A 25,188-nucleotide genomic window follows, 5' to 3' on the forward strand; every position below is an offset into this window, starting at 1 on the left:
AAGCAGTGTATTTTCAATTGTAAAAAGATCATGAATATAAGGCCTTGGTATAAGACTAAATATAAGCAAGGTGAAAGAGTCAGGAGAAACATTTTTACATTGCTAATTGTAAACCTGAATTCATTTCTATGGTTAAAGGTTGAAACAGACTGTTGAGACAGAAACTTCAACAACATTCAAGATTAGATTGTTTTAGGTGAATGAAGGAAAAGGAAATGAATGGATTAGGTGTGTTTGGAATGGCTAAATTGAATATATTCCCTTCCCCTTCATTTTCAAATCATTGTTGCTGGCATTTCTTGACCGCTGCATGTAAATATGAGTGAAGCCACAGGGCCAAGGTTAATTTTTCTCCAGCCTGTCTTTAAGATTCTCAAAATGAAGATTGGTGGTTGGCCCAGAGTCAAGGTGGGATGATTCTGAGGTATCCTGATGGAGGTACAGCAGGACTAACAAGGGTATGGCCCAATCAATTACCTGAAGGGATAGCCGACTGTCTTAAAACAGAAGCAATGCGTTAATTGCCTGGGAGTTCTGCTCTGATATCAGAATTCATTAGTGATGGTTAGAAAAAGAAACTAGTATTGAGAAAGCATTTGGGTAGGGAAATATGTTAATGGCATAAATGAGTTGTACAAATGCAATCTGTAAAATTGCATTGCTGTTGTTTGTTGCCCAAAGAAAAATAAATTGCTTGTGAGAGCAAACAGGCATCGGGGATTTGCTTTATACATCAATGAATGATTCATCAGTTAATAACATTGATGACTTGAGTGAAATTCTTAAATTAGCCAGCATAGAAGTGACACATTTACTATTTTTCCTCATCCCTCTTGAACTAATGGTGCCCAATCCACGTAAATCAAAGTAATATTATTTATCTTTAATGTGCAATACTTACATTTGCTAGAATAAATTTACTTTTCAAAGTGAATTTCCCACTCACATAATGCAAATACAAAACAATCACTTTAATATTGGCAAAATGCATCCTGCCAATGTAATGAAGATGCTGGTACTCAAGTTCATATAATTTGATTCTGAAGTGAACACAACCTTACAGTTATGCTCAGTCAGAACTTTAATCTGAATTTATCTGATTGTCAAGTAACCATTATAGAGGTTTACTTTATCCAGATGTGTGCCTTGGAATTTCAGCCAGGTCACCTTTCCCAGAGATTCATTAATATAGTCAAAGCCACAGGATCTTGGCATTCTCAAAATAATTCTGCAAGATATTTATATAAATATTTCTGGCAGAATTTTGTTTAAAACTAAAAGATTGAGAATTCTTACAAATGATGAGTAATTATACCTTTTTTTAATCAACCTATTCAGAGGTGTTATTACACACCTCTGGAGCAAGTGGGACTTGAACCCAGGCCTCTTGGTTCAGAGATAAGGACCCTACTGCCGTTCTACAACAGGGCCCATGACCCATGCAGAGATAACTACCATGGCGCAAATCATCATCTTATGCAGTAATTTAATCAAAATAAGTTATGTCCACAATATACAGGTTATGGTGATTAAATAACAACACACTTTTAGAGTCATATTGTAGAATGGTACAAACACACTTTAAAAGATTACAGTTAATACAATTCAATTTTGCAATAGCAGATATCTTATGAGGAGCAATTTTGCGGGGAGGATTCCCAAACTGAGGATACATTTATTAAAGTATTTCTAGCTGAAGAGCATAAGCCGGTAGGTTCAATCATATGAAGGAATTTACTAAAGCAGTCAGCACAAACATCAACTGCTACACAACTGAGGATGACATTCAATTAGTTTACAAGGGGGGAGGGTCAAGGTAATTCAAAATGTTAGAAATTTCATCCATCTCCTGGCCTCTCTCAATCTTATATCTATCACTGGCCAGATCTCAGACTACTTAGACATGCAATGGGAACTTCTACAAATACTGAAGCACTATCCTAACTTACAGCCAAGCTTTCCGTTCTTATAGACTCCCAATAGAGATCCTACTAGTCTAGGACAATGCAGCTGTATTTTTTATCATGCAACACATGCATTAATATGGGAGAATACAACAGGAATATTATTTTCTCTCCTAATAAAAGGCAGTGCAAATTGCAATTAGAGAAGCAATATTAATCTTGATAGTAAAATAGTTACAATGGGCAGGAGGCTCTGATGGAAGATCACAGACCTGAAACATTAACTTTCAAGAAATAATATAAAACTTGCTTCCTCATGGTATGGTTGAAAGAAACAGTGTGAATGCAGATAAGGGAAGCTACTGATTGGCCTATAGGGTTAGATGAAGTAAGTAGAGTAGGAGAAAGCTTATCTATAGCATTGATTGTTCAACTGAATGACTTATATTTGTGCTGTAAATTATATTGATGTAAAATATGGATGTGTAGTGCCTGATTTTTGAGTACAATAAGCATAATAAAAAGTCAAGATGGTTCACAAAGTGTACACATACACTTTCAAGTGAAGCAAGAGAAGGAAGATTGCAATGTCAATCAGTGCATAAAGCTGACCTGACAAGAACATCGACATTTTGGAGTTCAAAGTTCCAACTAGTGCTCTCTCTTACTTACTTGCAAGACTGAACACATGTTCAGCAATAAGAAAAACATCCACACTTGTCCTATTTAAAGGGATCATCAAATACTTTCAAATTAGTTGCAGATTTATTTCTACTAGAGGGAAACAAAACTGCAGATGCTGGAATCCAAAGTAGACAAGCAAGAGGCTGGAAGAAAACAGAAAGCCAGGCACCATCAGGAAGTGAAGAAGTCGATATTTCAGGTGTAACCTTTCTTCAGGACTGGGGGTGGTGTAAGGAGAGCTGCAGATAAATAGGGTGGCAGGGACAGGGTGGTGAAGTAAGGATAGGTGAAGATAGGTAGAGGGTACGACCGGTCAATGGGAGGAATGAATTCGATAGGTGACTGGGAGGGGTGGCAGGAGGGGGAAAGGCTGAGAAGGGAATCGGGGGAAGGGACAAACAGTCCTTCCAAGTGAGAAAGAGGTTCACCTTCCTCTCTTCCAACCTAGTTTATTGCATCAGGTGCTCCCGATGTGGTCCTCTCTACATTAGGGAGACCAAACGTAAATTTAAGGAACGGTTTGCTGAGCATCTCATCCTGCAGGGACTGACCGGATCTCCCAGTCACCATGCATTTTAATTCCCCATCCCACTCCCTTTCCGACATGACCATCCTTGGCCTCCTCTATTACCAAAGCAAACCAAATTGCAAATTGGAGGAACAACACTTCATCTTCTGCCTGAGCAGTCTACAGCCCGGAAGACTCAACATTGAGTTTTCCAATTTCTAATAAGCTTCCTTCCCTTCCCCTGACTCCCTTCCCAGCCCCTCCCCCTCCATTCCACTCCTCTCAGCCACCTCATGGATTCATTCCTCCCATTGACCAACCAGGTCATACCCTCTGCATGTCTTCACCTATCCCCACCTTCACCACTCTGCTCCCGCCACCCCCTTCATCTGCACCTCTCCCTGCACCCACCCCTAAGCCTGAAGATTGATTTCTACTAGCTATTGTTAGTGTACAGGTATACAGTGTTTTTCAAAGTTATTTACAGTTGCTGAAGCCTACAAAGAATGATGTGATAAACTTGATCCTGACGTCATGTCATCTGCACGATAAGATCGAAGACATGGTACAGTGGTAGGTATCTTTTTTCAAACACAGCATCATTAAAAGAATGAGAAGAGGGACAGGAGCAGATGGAGAGCAGGACTCATCAGAAAGCCATACATGCCCAGGATGGTCAGTGGACAATACCCTTCACTGAATATCAACAAGGAACAACATGCGATATGTGTGTGCCGTCTGAAGTCTGCTACATTTGAACAAGAAAGGATTGAACGATTAATCATATCCTGGTAACAGTAATAGAGTCATGGAGTCAGAGTCATACCGCATGGAAATAGACTCTTTGGTCCAACTCATCTGTCCAGACATCCCAATCTGACCCAGTCCCATTTGGCCGATATCCATCTAAACAATTCCTACACATATACTCAACCGGACGCCTTTTAAATTATACTCACCTCCACCAATTTCTCTGGCAGCTCCAGACACACACCGTCCTCTGCATGAAAATATTACCCTCAAGTACTTTTTAAGTATTTCCCCTCTCACTTAAACTATGCCCTCTAGTTTTGGACTCCCCTACCCAAGGAAAAAGACTTGGCTATTAACTCTATTTATGCTCATGATTTTATAAACCTCTATAACGTCACCTCTCAGTTTCCCTTGCTCCAAGGAAAAAAGCCCAGTCTCTCCATATAGTTCAAACCCTCCAGTCCTAGCAACATCCTTGTAAATCTTTTCTGCACCCTCTTGAGTTTAACAACATCCTTCCTATTGAAGCGTGACCAGAACTGTATGCAGTATTCCAAACGTGGCCTCACCAATGTCCTATAAACCCACAACATGACCTATACTTAATGTTATAACCAATAAAGGCAAGCATGCCAAACACCTTCTTCATTACTCTATCTACCTGCAAACTCCACCTTCAAGGAACTATGTGCCTGCACCCTATTTGCTTAGCAATACTCCCTAGGACCCTACCATTTACTGTGTAAGTCCTGCCCTGGTTTGCCTTACCAAAATACAACACATCACATTTATGCAAGGTAAATTCCATCTGGTCCTCGGTCCTAGGCTCTACACCTCTCTCTCTACCTCTCTTTCTTCCTTTAATACATTGCTTAAAACATACTCTTTGATCAAGGTTTTTGCTTTCTAATGCAAAGTGCTTTGAAATGTTTTATTATGTTAAAGGTACTACATAAATCTAAGCAGTTGCTGTTTAGGCTACTCAATACTTAATATCAAAGAGTCAACTCAATTTGGGATCCCACAACTTGGCAATATATTCTTAACGTGCAGTGAGAATGTAGCTTTTCCTACTTCAGTAGAAAGTATATTGTTTCATTTACAGGCTCTCTCTAAAAATATCAGTCAGAGGTAGGCAATCACTTTTAAATTTCAACTGCTTGAACATCCCTCATCCAGCAGAAATGGGCCAGCCAGTAGTTGCTGTTTACGCAGGCAATAATTACTAACCACAACTAGCAATAGGTGCATGCTGTTTTATTTAATCAAGTTAATTTATATGTTTAGTCTTGTTTTCTCACTGCTTCACCAACCATTACTTATTTTTAGGACTCTGTCAAACATGAGCCCTAAAGCAGGCAAGTTGCAGCAACACAATGAACAATTTAAATCAATGTCTCTCACAGTATGACAGCCAAGAACATAAAATCAGTCTTCAAGTACAGATAAAAGTAACTGCACTGTAATTTGGGCCTGTGATTTATTTTAAAATATATTCCTGGTAGTGAACAACTGAGTTCTTGCAGAGACATTGTGAAAATATAATCATCAGATTTAAATAGATCAAAGCTCTAAACTATCTTCTCAATAATTTCCCTTTTATTCTTGTGCACTGGATCACCAAACTGATGATACTGTCAAAAACCTGTGAAAAAACTCAGGGTTTGAGAATGTACAGGTAAGCATGGGTGAACAAGCAAAAGGCAAACAGAATGTTTGGAAGACAGAAGTATTGAGATCACTCAATAGTCATGGCAGCAGTGTAGACTAGAATTGCATATTTTACACATTTGCTACCAGATATTCCCCAAATGACTCTACTGGGTTTAGTCCTTTTAAATTGAACTATGGTTACGTAGTAAGGGATCTATTAAAATTGATTAAGGAAAAGTTTCTAGGCAAAGAAGAGGAATCCTCAATGTTGGATTATGGACTCTCCTGAACATGCAAAGTAGCACAGGAGCATTTAGAAACTTCACAGTCAAAAATGGAAGAATGAGCAGGCAAACATGCTAAAACCAGAACATTTGAAAGCACAAATCAGTGATCTATAAAGGCAGTTAGGAGGGTTAGTAAAGTAACTTATCTGGTAGATACTCCTGATTGCAGAAAGAACAATCGATTATATCACATAAGCATGTTTAATACATATCATCATAGAAAACAAGTTAAGAAAGAGCAGGTATGACAGATGGTAAGTCGTGAAGTTTAATAGGGAAAGTGAGAATGAGATAAAAGCAAGATACATAATTCACAAAGTCAATCTCCTACAATCTGACTAGTGAGGCGGAAATACTGGGATGGTTAGACAATGTATTTTTGTAATTAGAGGATAGACAATGTGAAGATCCAGTAAGGTTACCTAGGAAATTGAAAGAAAACTGTAGAGACGTATAATGTTAACCACAAATGGTGTGGGTGTAGGGGTTACAGTACTGATAAAACAATATTGCTATCAGTCAAGCCTGGAAAAACAAGCTCAGGTGAAAATGGGGATTCAATATATGCTGGAAAATCACCTGGACCTGCCAAATCTGGAGTTAACCAGATAGGGCAGCACACTGGCTCAGTAGTTAGCATTGCTACTTCACAGCGCCAGGGAGCAGAGTTTGATTCCACCCTTGGGTGACTGTGGAGTTTGCACATTCTTCCAATGTCTGCATGGGTTTCCTCCCACAGTCCAAAGAGGATTGTCCAAGTTGAATTGCTCATCGTCCAGGAGTAGGTTGGTTGGGTGAATGATGGAAAGTGTGTGTGTGTGTAAGAGAGAGGTTGGGATCTCTTTGGAGGGTCGGTATGTCCTGCATCCATACTGTACGGATTCCATTATTCCAGGTTGATTAATAGATTCTGCGCAGATTACAGAAAAATGAATGCCCTCACAAAAATAGATCATTCCCAATTCCTTGCTTAGGAGATTGTATAAAAAATGCTCAGCTAAGTTTCATAGACTTACGACTCAAGTTGTAGCTGAAGTGCCTAACTTTGTAGTTTATGCGTATATTGTAATTTACAGTATCAACTGGGAAGAACATATAAAGCAATGAGAAGATCTGTTGAAGCAATTATAGTTAGCTGCCTTAATAATAAATTCCACCAAGCAAATGCGCTTCAATGAGGGTAAATGACTTTGGGCAAGAGCAAGTTTTGCCAAGAACTGAATCTGTTCAAATTTCCTGTTCCTAAGATGTAACAGGAAATCATGAGATTTCTGGGAATGTACGGGTGTTATTGGAAATCTGTGTCTAAACTTCAGCACAATAGCTGTACCTAACAAATTTGTTATGAAAACATGATGTAGAGGTGTTGGTGTTGGACTGGGGTGGATAAAGTTAAAAGTCATACAATATCAGGTTTCTTTGGAAGTACAGCTTTCAGAGCACTGCTCCTTCCTACTTGTAAATAAACCTGTTGGACTATAACTCGGCGTTGTGTGAAATATTAACATTATGAAAACAGGCAAAGAGGGTATGGACAGCAGAATGTCAAGCAATCTTTGGCACGTTGACAGCAGTTCTAACAACTGAACCAATGCTGGCTGTCCTGACTTTATGAAACCTTTTAAAATGACAACTGACACTAGTGGCTCAGGTAAGTTATCATCTTGCAATAGCACTGGAATCGGGAAGAGGCCAAATGAGGTCCTTATTAAGAAATCAAATTAATATCAGAGATGCTGTACAGTGGAAAAGGAGACTTTGTAATTATTAATGGCTCTTCAACATTATGAAGTTTATGTCTGTTGCGGGTGCAAAGGAACAATAGTATACAGGCATAATTCCTTAACTTTTGTAATGAAATTCAAAACAAAAATGTGAGATGGAGCTTATTAACTGAACTATTTAATGTTTGAAAAAATATTTATGTCATGGAAAAGGTAAAGTAATAGCCCACATGTTATCAAGAATGCGACTGTACTTTATAAAATTTAAAATTTGGAAGGAACATCACAAGAAATTGGAGATGATCATTTATCTGGCATGCATGTTAACTGCCACTTGTCAACCCAAGCCAGGATATTATCCAAATTTTATTGCTTTCAGTATCTGAGATGTTGAGAACATTGTGCAATCCTTGGCAAACATCCCAACTTCTGATCTTGTGGAGGGGAGGTCATTGATAAAGCAGCTAAAGATCTTGAAACTAGCATACAACCTTGAGGAACTCCTGCAGAGATGACCTGGAGCCAAGATGACTGACCTACAACAACCACAACTATCTTTTTATGTGCCAGGTAGGATTCCAACCAACATAGAGTTTATCCCCTGATTATGCACTGATTTCAGTTTTGCTTGGGCTCCTTGATGCCACACGTGGTCAAATTGATATCAAGGGCTGTCACTTACACCTCACCTCCGAATTCAGCTCTTTTGACCATGTTTGAACCAAGGTTGAATGAGATCAGGAGTTAAGTTGCCCTGGAGGAACCTAAACTGGGCTTCACTGAGCAAGTTATTGCTCAACAGGTGCTGCTTGATAGCTTTGTTGATGACATTTCTCATTACTTTACTGATGATAGAGAGTAAATGGATTTGGCGGTAATTGGCTGGGTTGGATCTGTCCTGCTGTGTGTGTCCAGGACATGCCCAGGCAATTTCCTATATTGTCGTTTGAATGCCAGCATTGTAACTGCTTTAGAAGAGTTTGACTAGGGATGTGGTAAGTTCTGGAGCACACGTCTTCAGCATGGGTGCTAAAATGTTGTCAAGGCTTTTGGTGCGTTCAGTGCTTCCAACTATTTCTTGGATATCACATGGAGTGAATCGAATTGGCTAGAGATTCGTATCTGTAATGCTGGGGAATAGTGGAGGAGCCTGAGAAGGATCTTCCACTTGGCACTGCTGGCTGAAGATTGTTGCAAATGCTTCAGCCTTATCTTTTGTACTTGTGTGTTGGGTTCTTCCAACATTGAGGATGAAAATATATGTGAAGCCTCCTCCACTGAATTGTTTAATTGTCCACCACCTTTCATTACTAGATGTGGCAGGAGTGCAGAGCTTACTTCTGATCCACTGGTTGTGGGATCACTTAAATCTACCTATCACCTCCTGCTTATGCTATTTGGCATGCACATGGTCCTGTTTATAGCTTCACCAGGTTCACACCTCATTTTCAGGTATGCCTGGTGCTGCTCCTGGCATTCCCTCCTGCACTCTCCATTGAACCAGGGTTGATCCCCTGGTTTGATGGTAATGGTTGAGTGGGGATATGCCAGGTCACGAGGTTACAGATGTGTTGGAGTACAATTCTGCTGCTGATAGCCCACAGTGTCTTGTGGATGCCTAGTCTTGAGTTGCTAAATCTGTCCCAAATCTGTCCCATTTAGCATGGCGATAGTGCCATACAACACAATGGAGGTTATTCTCAATGTGAAGGTGGGACTTCGACTTCTTGCAGTGGTTATTCTTACCAATACTGTCATGGACAGTTGCGCCTGCAGATGATAGACTGGTAAGGATGAAATTAAGTATGTTTATTTCTCTTGTTGCTTTCCTCACCACCTACTGCAGACTCAGTTTAGCAGTTACGTTCTTTAGGACCAAATCAGCTTGATAAGTAGTGCTGCTGCTGAGCTGCTCCTGGTGGTGGACATTGAAATGCCTCACCCACAGTACATTTTGTATCTTTGTCACACCCAGTGCTTCCTCCAAGTGCAGTTCAACATGAAGGAATACTGATTCTTCAGCTAAGGAAGAACAGTAACTGATAATCAGCAGGAAGTTTCCTTGCCCCAGGTTTAACCTGAAGGTATGAGACTTCATGGGATCCGGAGTCAATGTTGAGTACTCTCAGGGCAATTTCCTTCCCATTGTATACCATTGTGCTGCCATCTCTGCTGGGTCTGTTCCGCTTGTGGGTTGGACATACCCAGGGATGTTAATGGTGTTGTCTGGGTCATTGTCTGTAAGTTATGATTCTATGAGTATGATATATCAGGCTGTTGCTTGACTAGTCTGTGAGACAGCTCTCCCAGTTGTGGCACTAGCCTCCAATGTCAGTCAGGTGTACTATGGATGATTAACAGGGCTGCTTGAGCTGTTGTCTTTTCTAGAATGTCTAGATCAATGCCAGGTGGTCCATCCTGTTTCATTTCTTTGTTCAGATTTGTAGTGATTGATGCAACTGAGTGGCTACCTTGGCCATTTGAGAAGGCAGTTGAGAGTCAATCACGTTGCTGTGGGTCTGGAGTCACATGTAGGCCAGGCCTTGTGAGGAGAGATGTATTGAGTTGATGTATATCCTCCCAACTTTCCTTCACAAAGTGAAATTCGATTTTAGAAAAGGTGACCCCACCTTCTCATCATATCCTTCAGTCTCTTCTCAATCCAGAAACCTACTTAACTGCCTATTAATCACATCATTTTGGTTTTACTTCAACAACTTTGATTGCTAACTAACGGTTTACATCATTCGTCCTATGGTTCCTAAAATTTTCCCTGAAAGTTATGGTAAAAGGCCAAGAGAAGCTATGTAAGTTAAAGATGAACGAGGGCATTATAGGTTAAAAATCTGTTTGACTTTAAATTTTCAAAAGCTCGAACGCTAGTAGGCCCTCACCATGTAAAATATGACTCATTTTTGTTGATTGAGGCAAGTGAAAACAAAATATTTAGGCAAAGCAGGACAAAACTTGTATAAAAGTCCAAGGGCTGGGTGATTAAATATTATGCAAGTATGAAGTATTTACCTCTAATCTTCTATACACTAACAAAAAAAAGGTCAGCCATTACATTAGTTAAATGTATAAATGCTCACCTGTTGACACTGTCATTTGCAAGTTGGATCCGGCTATCCACCTGAAGTACTGTTTTATAATCCACATAAGCCTGCCGATAACGTTCTAGGGATTCATAAGCCATGGCCCGTCGCAAGAGAGGTTTCACCGAAAATGGCTGCAGCTCTAAAGCTCTAGGGAAATAAAATCAAACTATTACACAGTATTCACAGCGCAAGGAAAAGGCCAACAGATCCATCCCAGTGCTTCTGCCTTACACAAGTCTCCACACATCCTCTATCATCTGATTTCATCAACATACCTTCCTGTTCTTTTCTCCCTCGTTTATCTAGCTGCCTCATCCAAGGCATTAACATGAATCATTTCAGCTGCACACTGTGGTGTCAAGCTCCATATTATGAAATATTATGTCACGGTAGTAGCAACTTGTAAACTTTTCACTATACTCATGTGAGTACATGTGATAATAAATCTAAGCATTACTCTAATTCTATTAGTGCTGGTGTTTGAATACATTCCTTCAGAAAATGTAACATTAATCTAGCCTTTTATGCCATTTGACTGTCACCCATGATTTCTTTGGAATTTAAAATGTGGCCAAAATACAATGGTTGGGACTTCCCATATTGGTCTTTTTTTTCTCCGAGTTCTTCAACTTCTCCTTCATTAACTGTTAATTATTTTCATTTGTCTCTTCTACCCAACTCCCACAAAGCAAGCAAGAATGATTGCAGTGGATTAGATAGAGTACTATACACTGGCAGCCTTTAATGAGAGATATATAGTTATAGACTGAGAAGAAAGTAGGTGTTTTATTTGCCTCATATGCCACTAGATGCCAGAAAAAAAAGAACTGGTTGGCGAGGCAGCAATTGTGAAATGAGATCAGGGTGGAATATGCTGACTAACGAATATCACACGGTCAAGAGAAGTTTCTTTATTAGATTACAAAAAGGGAAAAGGGAGAAAAACTGGGGTACACATTACATTTAAAAAAAACTAGAAAGACCAGTATAACTGTTACATTGAAAAAGTCATTTTTAAAAATATAGATATTTTTATTGAAAATTTAACATGTTTTTACAAATTTACAAAATAAAAAACACAAATACAAACATTAATATACAAATATTATATTAAATAAATAATAACCAAAACCTATCAAACAAAAAGAAATTAAAAAAAAGAGAAAACAAAACTCAACTAACTACTAATCTAACCTATAACTAACCAGAACGTATAATAAAATATCTTACATTACTCAAGAGAAAAAAAAGGATAACATAGTAATTAAAAAGTGAAGTACATGCTCGGAACGAATTAACATCAAGTCATAATAAAACCCGTATTCATGCGGGATACCTCCCCCAAGGGGCCTTGGACCAGCCAGAACTGCTACCACAACTAGATGAAAGCCCTTGACAAAATGGCCAAAATATCTATATTTATATAATTCAGGAAGGGCTTCCATGTTTTATAGATTAATTCAGTTTTTGGTGCAAGATATTTGTAAGGAAGTCAAGGGGAATACATACCATGATTAACCTGGGCCAATTCAGAAGTCTTGGAGGGCCCTCAGCTACCCAGTTTACTAAGATATTTTTCCTTGCAAAAAAGGAGAGAACAGAAAATAATTTCCTCCCGTGCACATCCAGGGAAGGCAAGCTCGAAAAACCCAGGAGAAGAGACACTCTAATTTCCGATCCCAAGATTTCTGATAAAGCATTTGCTACTCTGACCCAGTATTTGCAGATCTTATGACATGTGTGAGAGTGCCCACCCCTATTTTACATTTGGGACACACTGGAGATGCTCCTGCCCTAAATTTTGGCAATTGTTCCGGTGCTATACGAGTCCTATGGAGTATCTTTAACTGAATGGCCTGGGTTCTATTACAGATGGAGATTTTTCTAGCATTTTCCCAGATGTCATCCCACATTTCTGTGGATATGTCCAACCCCAATTCCTGATCCCATGTTCTAAGAAAACGTTCCATGTCTTCCGACACTTCATTATGTAATAAATGATAGAGAGTGCTGACCGAGGGTAAACCCATTGGCCACAACACTCTACGTTCTCTATCTGATTTATAAAGGCTATCTAATAACGTAGTCTTCTTCTGTATATAATCTCGAATTTGGAAGTATCGAAAGAGGTCTCCATTAGGTAGTCCAAATTTTTGGTGCAGCTGTTCAAAAGACATCAAGAACCCCTCATCAAACAGATCCCCTAAACAGGAGATATACCTGGACCTCCAGGATTTAAATGTGGCATCTGTCAGTCCCGGTTGAAGACCCCATGCTCCCACTATAGGAGTATAAGGGGAGGTTTTATGTGAATTACCCTCGTTTTGCTGCATTATCTTCCATTCTTTAATTGTGTTTAATACTATTGGGTTTTTATAATGGTCCATAATGACTTTCATCTTATCTAAAAATAAGAGGTTAATGAGAGGGCACTTTACTTGATGTCCAGCCAGATTGATTGCAGGTCAGACGAGACCCAATCGGCTATGTAGCTTAATAGGGAACTCAGCTGATACTTCCTAAAGTCTGGAAAATCCAGCCCTCCCCTTGCTTGTGGAAGCTGCAGCTTCTTTAACTTAATGAGGGGCCGTCTATGATTCCAGATGAAGGAAACAAGCCAACCATATAATTTGCGCAGTGCCGCCCTCAGCAGCATCACTGGGAGCATTCTCATAGGGTATAAGAGACGGGGAAAGACATTCATTTTAATTAGAGCTATTCTACCTAGCCAAGAAATTGGAAGATCCCCCCAACGTTGAAGGTCCTGCCTTATCCTTTCCAGTAGATGCATAAAATTGACCGTGTATAGCTGGCCAAATACTGGACTGATAAAAATAAATATAAAAAACCCTCCAGAGACCACCGAAAGGGAAAGTGAGATCCGTCCAATAAGTGGGACACACTAGCGAGACCACCCATCGGCATGGCCTCCGATTTTGAGAAATTAATTTTGTAGCCTGAGAATGCACTAAATAAATTAATAACTTGGATCAGGCTGGGCACGGACATCAAAGGATTCTAAGAAAAAGGAGAACATCATCTGCATAAAGGGTAATTTTATCTTTACCTGTGCCAACCCTCAGGGCCGTTATATTAGAGTCAGCCCATATAGCTTCCGCTAGTGGCTCAATTATTAGCATGAATAGTAACGGTGAGAGAGGACAGCCCCTACCCACACTGAAGCTATCCGAGCCTAAGCCATTGGTGATCACAATTGCTTTGGGGTCATTATACAATGTTGAGACCCATTTAGCAAATACCTTTCCAACGCCAAACCTTTCCAGTATATAGAACAAATATGACCATTCAACCCCGTCAAATGCCTTCTCCGCATCCAACGAGACTACTATTCCAGGTATTCTTTCCTGTTGACAGATTTGAATCACATTCAAAACCCTGCTAATATTATTAGACGATCTACGGCCCTTGATAAACCCTGTCTGGTCCTCTTTTATGATATATGGCAATACCCTCTCCAACCTCAATGCTAATGTTTCAGAAAGAATTTTAAAATCTACATTTAGCAAAGATATTAGTCTATATGATGCGCAATCTTCTGGGTCCTTTCCTTTTTTGAGAATGAGAGAGATATTCGCTCATCTCAATGAGAAAGAAACTAGACTCTGAAGCTGCCTGATTGCGTTAAGTATTTCCTGGGTTGTTAGGGGAGCATTCAGGACCGACACCTGTTCCGGGGTTAAGTCCGGAAAGGCCAGGCTTTTAAAAAACAACTCCATCTTCCTGGCTCTATCTTCACAATCCTGCGATTTATACAAATCAGAGTAAAACTTTCTGAAGATTGTGTTGATCCTTTTATGATTGTGAGTCAGAGTACCAGCACTTTCCCTGATTGACGTGATAGCTTGAGGGGCCCTTTTTCTCCCTTGCGAGAAAGGCTAGGTATCTACCAGGCTTACCGCCAAATTCATATAATCTTTGCAAATAATATTTCCCTCTTTGCCGTTTGGGTAAGCGTGGTATTCAGGGCTGTCCTAAGGGCCGTAATCCTTTGTAATTTAGCAACAGAGGGCCTATCAACGTATGCTGTTTCAGCTGCCTTTAAGCGAGCCTCGAGTAGATGCTGTTGTTCTCCTTTTAGTTTTTTCTGGGTCGCCAAGTATGAAATGATCAGACCCCGCGCATAAGCCTTAATGGTCTTCCACATTATTGACGGGTTACTAGCCATACCGGAATTAATTTCTGAAAAAGTTTTGAATTCTTGAGAGAAATATTTTACGAATTTACTATCCTTCATTACGAAAGAATCAATACGCCAATGTCGGGGGGCCATCTCATTGTTCCTAGTCTTGATTTCCATATATGCTGCAGCATGATCAGAAGTTATTATATTACCTATTTTGCAGGATAATATGGAATTCAAAAAGGTCAAGGGGGCAAAAAACATATCAATTCTAGTGTGACACTTATGTGGATTAGAATAAAAAAAAGAAATCTCTGTCTTACGGGTGGAGGCACCTCCACATGTCTACTAATCCTAGCTCTTTATTCAAATCAGATCTGGGGGATATACCCGCAGTACTCTTGGGGATCCTGTCTATCTCCAGGTCCATAATACAATTAAAATCTCTCCTTATAATTGTGTGACGAGCCCCGAGAGCCATCGGTTTGGAGAAAGCTTCCATTATAAATTTGAAAGAATGCACCATGGGAACAATAAAGATTCAAAATCTCATATTCTTCTCCATTTATAAGGGCTTTAATCAGTATATACCGTTCAGATTTATCTTTTATCTGACTTAAGATTTTGAAAAGGAGATTCTTCCGAATGAGAATGATTACTCCATTACTTTTTGAACTGAAAGATGAAAAGAAGGCCTGATCAAATCCACCCTGTTGTAATTTCAAATGTTCTTTATCCAGTAAATGCGTCTCCTGTAAGAGAGGTACATCAACCCTTTCTTTTTTGAGATTTGATAGTATTTTCTTCCTTTTGATTGGTGAATTACTCCCCTTGACATTCCAGGTGCACCATTTAATCGAATGACTAACCATAATCATCCAGGCAAGTCCGAGACCCCCTGGGAGGAAGAACCCCATCCAAAATACCCTGAGCATAGAGCATAGAAAATTCACAAAAATAGAGATTCTTTAATACACTCACGCCAATATAGTAAAAAAAAACTATTTCTAAATAAAAAAAACATATAAAATATAAAACATGCTTCCAGGGGGCATCACTTCCTATCCGAAAACCCATCATATCCTCTCCCAACCAGCGCCCCACCCTTGACCCAGTCACCCCATAATAAAATAGAAAAATTAAAGTGTACTATAAAGCTAAAGTTAACGGTGATTACCCTACTCCCCCCCCCCCCACCCACACCAACACCTAGATACATATAGTAATGTTAATACCACGTATAAACATACAAAACTATAAAGTTACAGTCTCAGCAGGTAATAATTAAGTTTAATAACACAAAATAAAAAGGGGAAACAATCCCGCTCTAAAAGAAAGAAATAAGGTAGGACAAGGTAAACTCCTCCCCTCACCTGAATCAACTAAACCACCCAGCCTATATATAAAAAAAGAAAATCACATAGTGGAGAACAAATAAGCCTCCCTCCCTACCCCTCAGAGATGATATTAAACAATAAAGGAAACAAGGGAAAGAAAAAGGGTAAACCGGGGGTGGGGGAGCAGAACAGCACCATTAACCACACGGATTAATTCTTACAATCTATTTAAGAGAGTCCAAAAATTCCTTGGCCTTCTCTGGCGATCCGAAGTTATAGACGGACCCTTCGTGGTTAAAACGCAGCGTCGCTGGGTAGCGCAGGGAGTACTGAATGTTTAAATCCCTTAGACGCTTCTTCATTTCATCAAACGCCCTCCTCTTGCGGACCAAAGCTAGGGAAAAGTCCTGAAACAGCATAATCCTAAATCCCTTGTATATCATGGCCTGGGGATCTTTCCCAAGAGTTCTGGAGGCTTCCAGGAGCATTTGCTACTCCCTGTAACACTGAAGCCGGAACAGGACCGGGGGGGGGGGGGCGCTGGTCTGACCTGGTCCTGCATATTGCAACCCGGTGGGCCCATGCTATCCGCACCTCACCTGACCCAGATTCCAGCTTCAACATGTGAGGGAGCCACTGCTCCAAAAATACTACAAGCTGGCCTTCCTCTTCCCATTTGGGAAGGCCCAGCAAACAAATATTTTTTCGACTACCCCGATTCTCGAGCGTACAATTGTCTTTTCTCCTTGTACAAAAAAGAAATGTACTGGTCCTGATTTTACTGGTAGCAAGTTTAATGACAATGGTCGTTATTAATGTAGAAATCATCCAGTAGCTTGTCGCAAAAAACTGACTTACGAATTATGATTTATCACATGTTGCACAGAGGGAAGCCTCGTGGTATTATCGCTGGACTGTCAATCCAGAGACACAGATAATGATCTGGGGACCCAGGTTTCAATCCTGGCATGGTGGATGGTGAAATTTGAATTCAATTTTAAAAAAAATCTGGAATTAAGAGTCTAATGATGGCCATGAAACAGTTGTTGATTTTTGGAAAACCCATCTAGTTCACTACGTCCTTTAGGGAAGGAAACTCCAGACCCACAGCAATGTGTTTGGCTCTTAACTGCCCTCTGGGCAATTACAGCTGGGCACTAAATGCTGGCCTAGCCAGTGAAGCCTTCATCCTGTGAATAAATAACATAAAAAGAAAATTTGTGCTTCTTCTCAGTTGGCCGCACAAAGAAAGCATTGTCATCAATTTTCCTATGTGCATGTCCAAACATTTCCAGGGTCAGCAAGCCCAACTGTTGCTGTTCCCTGTTCCTCTTGCAATGGAGATCACATCACAGAGCTAATAATTCCCTGAGGTGGGCTTGTGAAGTCAGGAATTTTTTCATCTCCTGTTGTCTGCCCGAATTATGAAAATCTGGCCCTATGTTCCAGCAATACCACTCTCAGATGAATTTAAATCAAAGAAGTTTCATTTCTAACCTCAGTAAGTTGCTGTTGAAGGTTTTTAAAATCATGAATGTTTAATTATTTCTCCCTTTAACCTCTGTCTTTTATTCTTTCTCAATGTTATTTCCATCTCCTTATTTCTCTTGCCTTACTCAAATTTATTATAATTCCTCAATTTTATTCATTATATTTCTTTTTCTTTCATTTCTTTGCTTTTTTCTCAATCCTTAAACCTCAATGATAGGTTGTTGATCCGATTATGCACCAAGGTCCAAGAGTTGACCAAATTATCCATTAGCACTCCAGAGGTAAATATTTTGCAAGCCAAAGTGTCAGAGAAATACCTAATAGATATCTGGCTCCAACTTTCTTCCTGACCAGGTGGCTACTGAAGCATGCAGCACTTGAGACAGGACTTCTTTCCACTGTAACAATGGAAAGTCCTGCATTGCCACAACAAGGCACTTGCTGCATCACCTCAACTGGCAGAGCAAGTTTTAAAAACAGTACCAGTCTAGGCTAGGGTAGGCAGTATGGGTTTGGGGTTATTGGCTGGCCAAATGTTTACTGCCACCCATAGTTGCCCTTGATAAGATGGCTTGATAAGATGGCGGTGATCTGCTTCATGAACCATGCAGTCCATTTGGTGTAGGTGGACACACAATGCCATTAGGGAGGGTGTACAAGCATTTTGACTCAACAACACAAAAGGAACATCAATATATTTTCAAGTCAAGTCACTTTGCAGCAAGATGACTAGGGCACTTTCCAAGTCCTGCCTTTTCTGCATTGTTAATACAGAATCATAGATATATATTGAAACTGCATCAAAGGGCAGGCTGTCAAGATCCCTATCAAAGGGGGAAGAAGTGGGGCAGAGAAATGTGAAAAGACCATGAGAGATCGAAACAGAATTAAACTATTCAGCCTACTGAATCTGCTCTGCCATTTGATCAGGGCTGATGCGCTTCTCAACCACATTTCTTGCCTTCTCCCCATAGTCCTTGATTTCTTTATTCAAGAACCTATCTGTCTTACACACACGCTATAAACTTAGCCTTCTGTGGCAATGAGTTCCAGAGATTCAGCATTCTCTGGTTGAAGAAATTTTTCCTTATCTCAGTTCTAAAGGGTTACCCCTTCATTCTGAGGCTGTGCCCTCAGGTCCTGGTCTCTTCTATTTGTGGAAACATCTTTTCCCTGTCCATTCTATCCAGGCCTCTCAGTATTCTCTAAGTTTAACTGAGCTCTCCCTCATTCTTCTAAAATTCATTGAATATTAACCCAGAGTCCACATCTGCTCCTCATTTGATAAGCCATTAATTCCCAGGATCATTGTTATGAACCTCCTCCAGACCCCTATCAAGGTCAGCATATCTTTCCTGAGACAGCAAAACTGCTCATAATATTCCATATACGGTCTATCCAGAGCCTTATCCAGCCTCGGCTCTTGTATTCTACCCCTCTTGAAATGAATGCTAACATTGCATTGACTTCCTAATTGCCACTGAACCTGCATAGTTTTTTTTGTAAATATTTTTATTGAGTAAAAAGGTTTTATATTATTTACAAAATTACAAAATCAAAATGGTATAACAACCTTATAATAAAACGACAATAACAGCAAACAAACTACTACTCTACTCCACAAACCACTGAGGAGGGGAAAATAAAAACCAATAAAAACTACAATTCAATACATAACTAAAACTAAATTAAACCAAGTTAAACCAAGGAAAATTAAATTACTTTCAAGTTAAGTTACTGCACTCAGCGCAATCCCACCAAAGCTCCACACCACTGGGAGCATCAGCATTCTTCCTCCCAAGGGACCCCGGACCGCCAGACATAGCCCTCATGACTACACAAAGGCCCTGACCAATATAGCTGACAAGTCTGCTTCTATGTAATTCAGAAAGGGCCACCATGTTCTATAAAACAGCTCTGTTTATTGGTGCACCATACTCATAAGGAAGTCCAGGGGGAACGTGCTCCATAATTAATCTATGCTATCCGAGGGTCCCGGGGGATTCTCTGACATGCAGATCATTAGAATGTTCTTCCTCACACAGAATGAAAGAATATTAAACAGTTTCTCCCCATGTGCATCCAAACAGGGAGATTTGGCAAGCCGAAAAGGATTTGGCAAGCCCAAAACCAGATACACCTTAACCTCAGTTCCCAAGACCCCTTCCAAAACACTTGCTATGGCACTCAAATACCTATGAAACTTGTGGCATGTCCACAAGCAATGAGTAAGAGTGCCATAATCTGTTTTACATTTGGAGTACATTGGGGATACTCCTGTCTTAAATTTCACAAGCTGCTCCGGTGCCAAATGAGCCCAGTGGAGTATCTTCAATTGCATAGCCTGTGTCCTGTTACAAATCAAAATCTTCCTTACGTCCTCCCAAATATCCTCCCATGCCTCTGACAAGATGTCCGCCCCCAATTCCTGAATCCAGATTCCACACAGCCGCTGAATGTCCTTCAAAACATTGCCTCCTAACAAGTGATAGAGGGTGCTGACCGAGAGAGTGCCCTTAGACTGAAGCACTCTCCTCTCCACATCAGACTTATAGGGACTAACCATCAATGTAGTCTTTTTTCTGTATAATGTCCTAACCTGAAAGTAACAAAAGAGGTCCCTCCAAGGTAGTTCATATTCCTGACTCAGCTGCTCGAAAGACATCATGACCTTCCCGTCAAATAAATCTCCCAAACACGAGACACCTCTAGACTCCCAGAGCTTAAAGCCAGAATCCATCGACCCTGGCCGGAATCCTAACATTCTTACTAAGGGAGTGAAACAGGAAGTTTTTTGTATGCTGCCCCCACCTTGCTGCATTTTTCTCCATGCTTTAACCATGTTAAGGACAATCAGGTTCTGCAATGGTCCATTGCAGTCCTCATCTTGTCCATAAACAACAAATTGATAAAAGGGCATTTTGCCTGGGAGACCTCGATGTCCAACCAGGTTGACTGTGGATCCTGGTAAGCCTAGTCAGCCACATAGGGTAATAAGGAACTCAATTGGTATTTCTTAAAATCCAGGAAATCCAAACCTCCCGTTCCCTGCGGAGGCTGCAATTTGGCCAGCTTAATAATAGGCTGCCTATGATGCCAGATGAAAGATCAAGCCAACTGTAAAGCCTCCATAGCGTTTGCTAAGGCAACATCAAAGTAAGCATTCGAACGAGATATAATAAACGAAGAAAAACATTCATTTTGACCAGAGCTTTCCTACCCAACCAAGATATTGGAAGATCTTCCCAGCACCGAAGGTCTTGCTTTATTTTCTCTAGCAACTGCACAAAGTTTGCTTTATATAATTGATCGAAGGCTGGGGTGATAAAATGCTTAAATACAAGAAATGTCCCTGTGACTACCTGAAAGGGAAACGGGTTCTAGCCCCAAGATCGGATATTCTAATAAGTCCCCCCGCAAGCAACGGCTCTGACCTCGAAAACAAACCAAATAGATTAGTCACTTATATTAAATGGGTCACAGATGCCATTGGATCAGTTAAAAAGAGAAGAATGTCATCCACATAAAGGGCCTGTCTGACCCTACCTCCTGGGCAATTATGTTAGGGTCCCTCTGGATAGCCTCTGCCAGCGGCTCAATCACCAATGTAAATAATAATGGCGAGAGAAGGCACCCTTGTTGGCTGCCTTTGCCGATACTAAAGTTGTCCGACCTTATATCATTTGTGAGAACTGCTGCTTTCAAGTCACTATTTAACACTGCCACTCACCTTGGAAAAACCCCTCCAAGACCAAACTGCTCCAGTACATAAAAGAGGTACTGCCACTCTACCCAGTCAAATGCTTTCTCTTATCCAGGGAGACTACCAAGCCCGGATTCGACCCTTGCTGGCATACCTGGACCATGTTTAATACTCTTCTAATATTATTAGTCAACCTATGACCCTTAATAAAAACCGTCTGGTCCTCCTTTACAATCAAGGGCAAAACCATCTCCAACCATAACACCAGCATTTTTGACAGAATTTTAAAATCCACGTTCAGTAACGATATGGGCCTGTACAAAGTGCAATCCTCTGGGGCTTTCCCTTTCTTGAGAATAACAGAAATATTTGCTTCTCTAAGAGAGGATGGGAGGCAGTCCTGTCTGTATGAGTAATTGTAAATATTCAACAGTGGCCCGGCCAGCGTGTCTATAAATTCCTTATAAAACTCACTTTGAAATCCATCTGGACTGGGCACTTTACCATTCTGGAGCTGCCTCACTGCCTCCTGTATTTCTTGGAATATCAGGGGGGCAATCAGAAAAGATGCCTGATCTGAAGTTACACATGGAAGGTCCAGGGTCTTAAAAAAGGACTCCGTCTTTGCAAATCTGTCCTCATAGCCCTCCAATTGGTACAACTCAGAGTAGATCTTCCTAAATGCTGCATTAATCTTTTTGGCATCGCAACTAAGAGTACTAGCACACTCTCTGATAGATGTGATAGATTGGCGGGGGGATGGCATTCTTCTTTCAACCCAGGTACGCTAGATATCTACCCGGTTTACCACCCACTCAAATAACCTCTGTTTTGCAAAAGAGATTTCTTTGCTGTCTGGGTGAGCGCAGCATTCAAAGTAGCCCTAAGGGCTGTAATCCACTGCAATTTGGTTACAGGCGGTCTGTCAAGGTATGCTGATTCAGCTGCCTTCAGGCAAACCTTGAGCAAACGATGCTGTTCTCCCCTCTACTGCTTCTGAATTGCCAAGTAAGAAACAATCAAATCAATTGCATAAGCCTTGGCAGTCTCCCAGAGCACGGAGGATTACTGGCCATAGCCAAATTAGTGTTCCAAAAGATTTTAAATTTCCCCAAAAAATATTCTATAAATTTGTTATCCTTCAAGAGGAAAGGATCCATTCACCAGTGCTGCGAGCCTGTCCCGTTACCACCAACCTTGACCTCCATGTACAATGCTGCATGATCGGAAATGACTATGTTCCTGATTCTGCAAGACAGCACCGAATTCAGAAAGGTCGATGGGACAAAAAAAAAAACCACGTCAATTCTGGTCTCGCATTTATGTGGATTAGAGAAAAAGGTGAAATCCCAACCTTCGGGATGAAGACATCTCCACACATCCACCAATCCCAGCTCTCTGTTTAGGTCCACCAACTGTCTGGATTGCGGGGATATACGTGCAAGGCCCCTAGGCATCCTGTCCACTTTGGGATCAATAAGTTAATTAAAATCTCCCCCTTTAATTGTTTGACGCACCCCAAGGGCCATCAACCCGAAAAGCACATCTGTTAAAAATTTAAGGGGATGTGCCCGGGGGCGGGGGGGGGCAAAATACATTCACAATCCCATATTCCTCTCCATGTATTAAAGCTTTAAGGATCATAAACCGCCCATGTCCATCCTTAATTTGGTCTAACAGTTGAAATGGGAGATTCTTCAGGATGAGCATAGCAATTCCTCTACTTTTCGAATTAAAGGATGAGAAAAATATCCGTCCGAATCCTCCCTGCTGTAACTTCAAGGGCTCTTTATCGGTTAAATGTGTTTTTGCAGCAAGGCTACATCAACCCTCTCTTTTCTAAGGCTTGGAAGTATCTTTTTTCTCATAATTAATGAATGACTCACCTTAACATTCCAGGTGCACCATTTAAATGAATGGCTAGCCATAGCCGTCCCCCTGGAGGAAGAACCCTTCCCATAGCGCATTGGGTGAAAACAGTGTCTTATAAATTTGAAAATACAACTACCAAACAAAACATCCAGCAGCTACTTCTACAACAGACCAACATATAACACAAATGAAAGGAGACTTTCCCCCTTACCCACAGGGGTGCTCATACTACCCACTAACCCCTTCATGGCTCCTTCTAGCTAAAACCATTCCCCAGCCCCAGACAACAGAAAATAAGAAAATGTTACACACATCTTATAACAAGCAAGTTAAAAGTGGGCACTCAACCCCTCCCATCCATACTGCAACCCTAGGCACTCCTGGTAGATCAGAAATATATAACACCCATTGCCTCCCCCAACTGCAACCCCCTGCCATCCCATACCAAGACAGAAAAACAAGAGGAAATGATAAGAAAAAAGAACATCAAGAGGGGAAAGAGAATGGAGGAGAGAGAAAAAGAAAAAAAAAATTATGACCCCCACATATATTAAAAAAACTGGACAACCGGGGTAAACCAGGTAAATTACAGAGAAAAACAAAGTAAACATTATTGTCCATATTATTCGAGCCAACCAGTCTATTTTAAAGCATCCAGGAGGTCCTTTGCCTTTTCCGGTGAGTCAAAATTAAACACAGGCCCTCCGTGGCTGAAAAGTAATATTGCCAGATATCTTATGGAATACTGGATATTCAAGTCCTTCAGCCATTTTTTTACCTCATCAAAAGCCCTTCTCTTATGAATCACGACTGTAGAAAACTCTTGAAAAAGCATAATTTGTGATCCTCTTTATGTCAGAGCCTGTGGATCCTTCTCCAGTGCTCTAGAGGCTTCCAGCATCATTTGCTTATCTCTGTAATGCTGGAATCGCACTAGGACCAGGCAGAGGTGCTGGTCCGTTCTGAGCCTGTGCATTGCACCCTGGTGGGCCCACTCAACCCACACCCGGCCTGCCTTCACTTATAGCTTCAAAAACTGTGAGAGCCATTGCTTCAAGAAGCTGATGAGCTGGCCTTCCTCGTCCCATTCCGGAAGCCCCACCAGATGGATATTATTCCGACAGTCTCGATTTTTGAGGTCGTGGACCTGCTCCTCCAGAGCCCGTACCTGCCATTCCAGGGCCTGGACCTGACATGCTGAAGATTCTGCTGCAGTTTTGGAGGCTATGGTCCACTGCTCCACCACCACAACATTTTGCCCAAGACACTGGATCTCCTGGATGGTACAGAGAACACCGAACGGAGAATTCACCACAAAGGTATACAGGAAAGCCACTCACACAGACCAAGTCCTGAACTACGAAAGCAACCACCCCAACACACACAAAAGAAGTTGCATCAAGACACTGTTCAAAAGGGCCACAACACACTGCAAAAAGAGGAAGAAGAACACCTATACAATGTATTCCCCAAAAACGAATACCCCCGCAATTTCATCAACAGATGCCTAAGGGAAAGACAACTGAATGAGGACATGCCACAACCCAAAGGACTAGCCACGTTACCATACATCAAGAACATTTCAGAACTGACAGCCAGACTACTGCGACCACTAGGACTCATAACAGCACACAAACCAACAGCCACTCTCAGACGACAACTCACCAGAACGAAGGACCCGATACCCAGCATGAGCAAAACCAATGTAGTGTACAAAATCCCATGCAAGGACTGCACAAAACACTACATAGGACAAACAGGAAGACAGCTAACGATCCGCATCCATGAACACCAACTAGCCACGAAACAACACGACCAGCTATCCTTAGTAGCCACACGCGCAGATGACAAGCAACATGAATTCGACTGGGACAACACTACTATTATAGGACAAGCCAAACAGAGAACAGCCAGGGAATTCTGAGAGGCATGGCACTCATCCACAGATTCAATCAATAAGCACATCGATCTGGACCCAATATACCGGCCACTGCAACGGACAGCTGGAACTGACAACCGGAAGCGACAGATTC

General features: G+C 41.0%; 1 protein-coding gene across 2 annotated transcripts in view; it reads right to left on the minus strand.

Annotated features, from left to right (window-relative positions):
* The window catches only part of LOC122549145 (sperm-associated antigen 1-like), a 138,743-nt gene that overhangs the window by 32,035 nt on the left and 81,520 nt on the right, over positions 1 to 25,188 (minus strand). For both annotated transcript variants that reach the window (XM_043688483.2, XM_043688486.2), the window contains exon 13: positions 10,606 to 10,758. In XM_043688483.2, the coding sequence (XP_043544418.2) occupies positions 10,606 to 10,758 (153 nt within the window). The remainder of the gene's footprint in view (positions 1 to 10,605; positions 10,759 to 25,188) is intronic.

This window comes from Chiloscyllium plagiosum, unplaced genomic scaffold, assembly GCF_037043375.1.
Source record: "Chiloscyllium plagiosum isolate Xiang-an unplaced genomic scaffold, Cpla_swu_hap1 HiC_scaffold_4, whole genome shotgun sequence".
Classification (NCBI taxonomy): Eukaryota; Metazoa; Chordata; class Chondrichthyes; order Orectolobiformes; family Hemiscylliidae; genus Chiloscyllium; species Chiloscyllium plagiosum.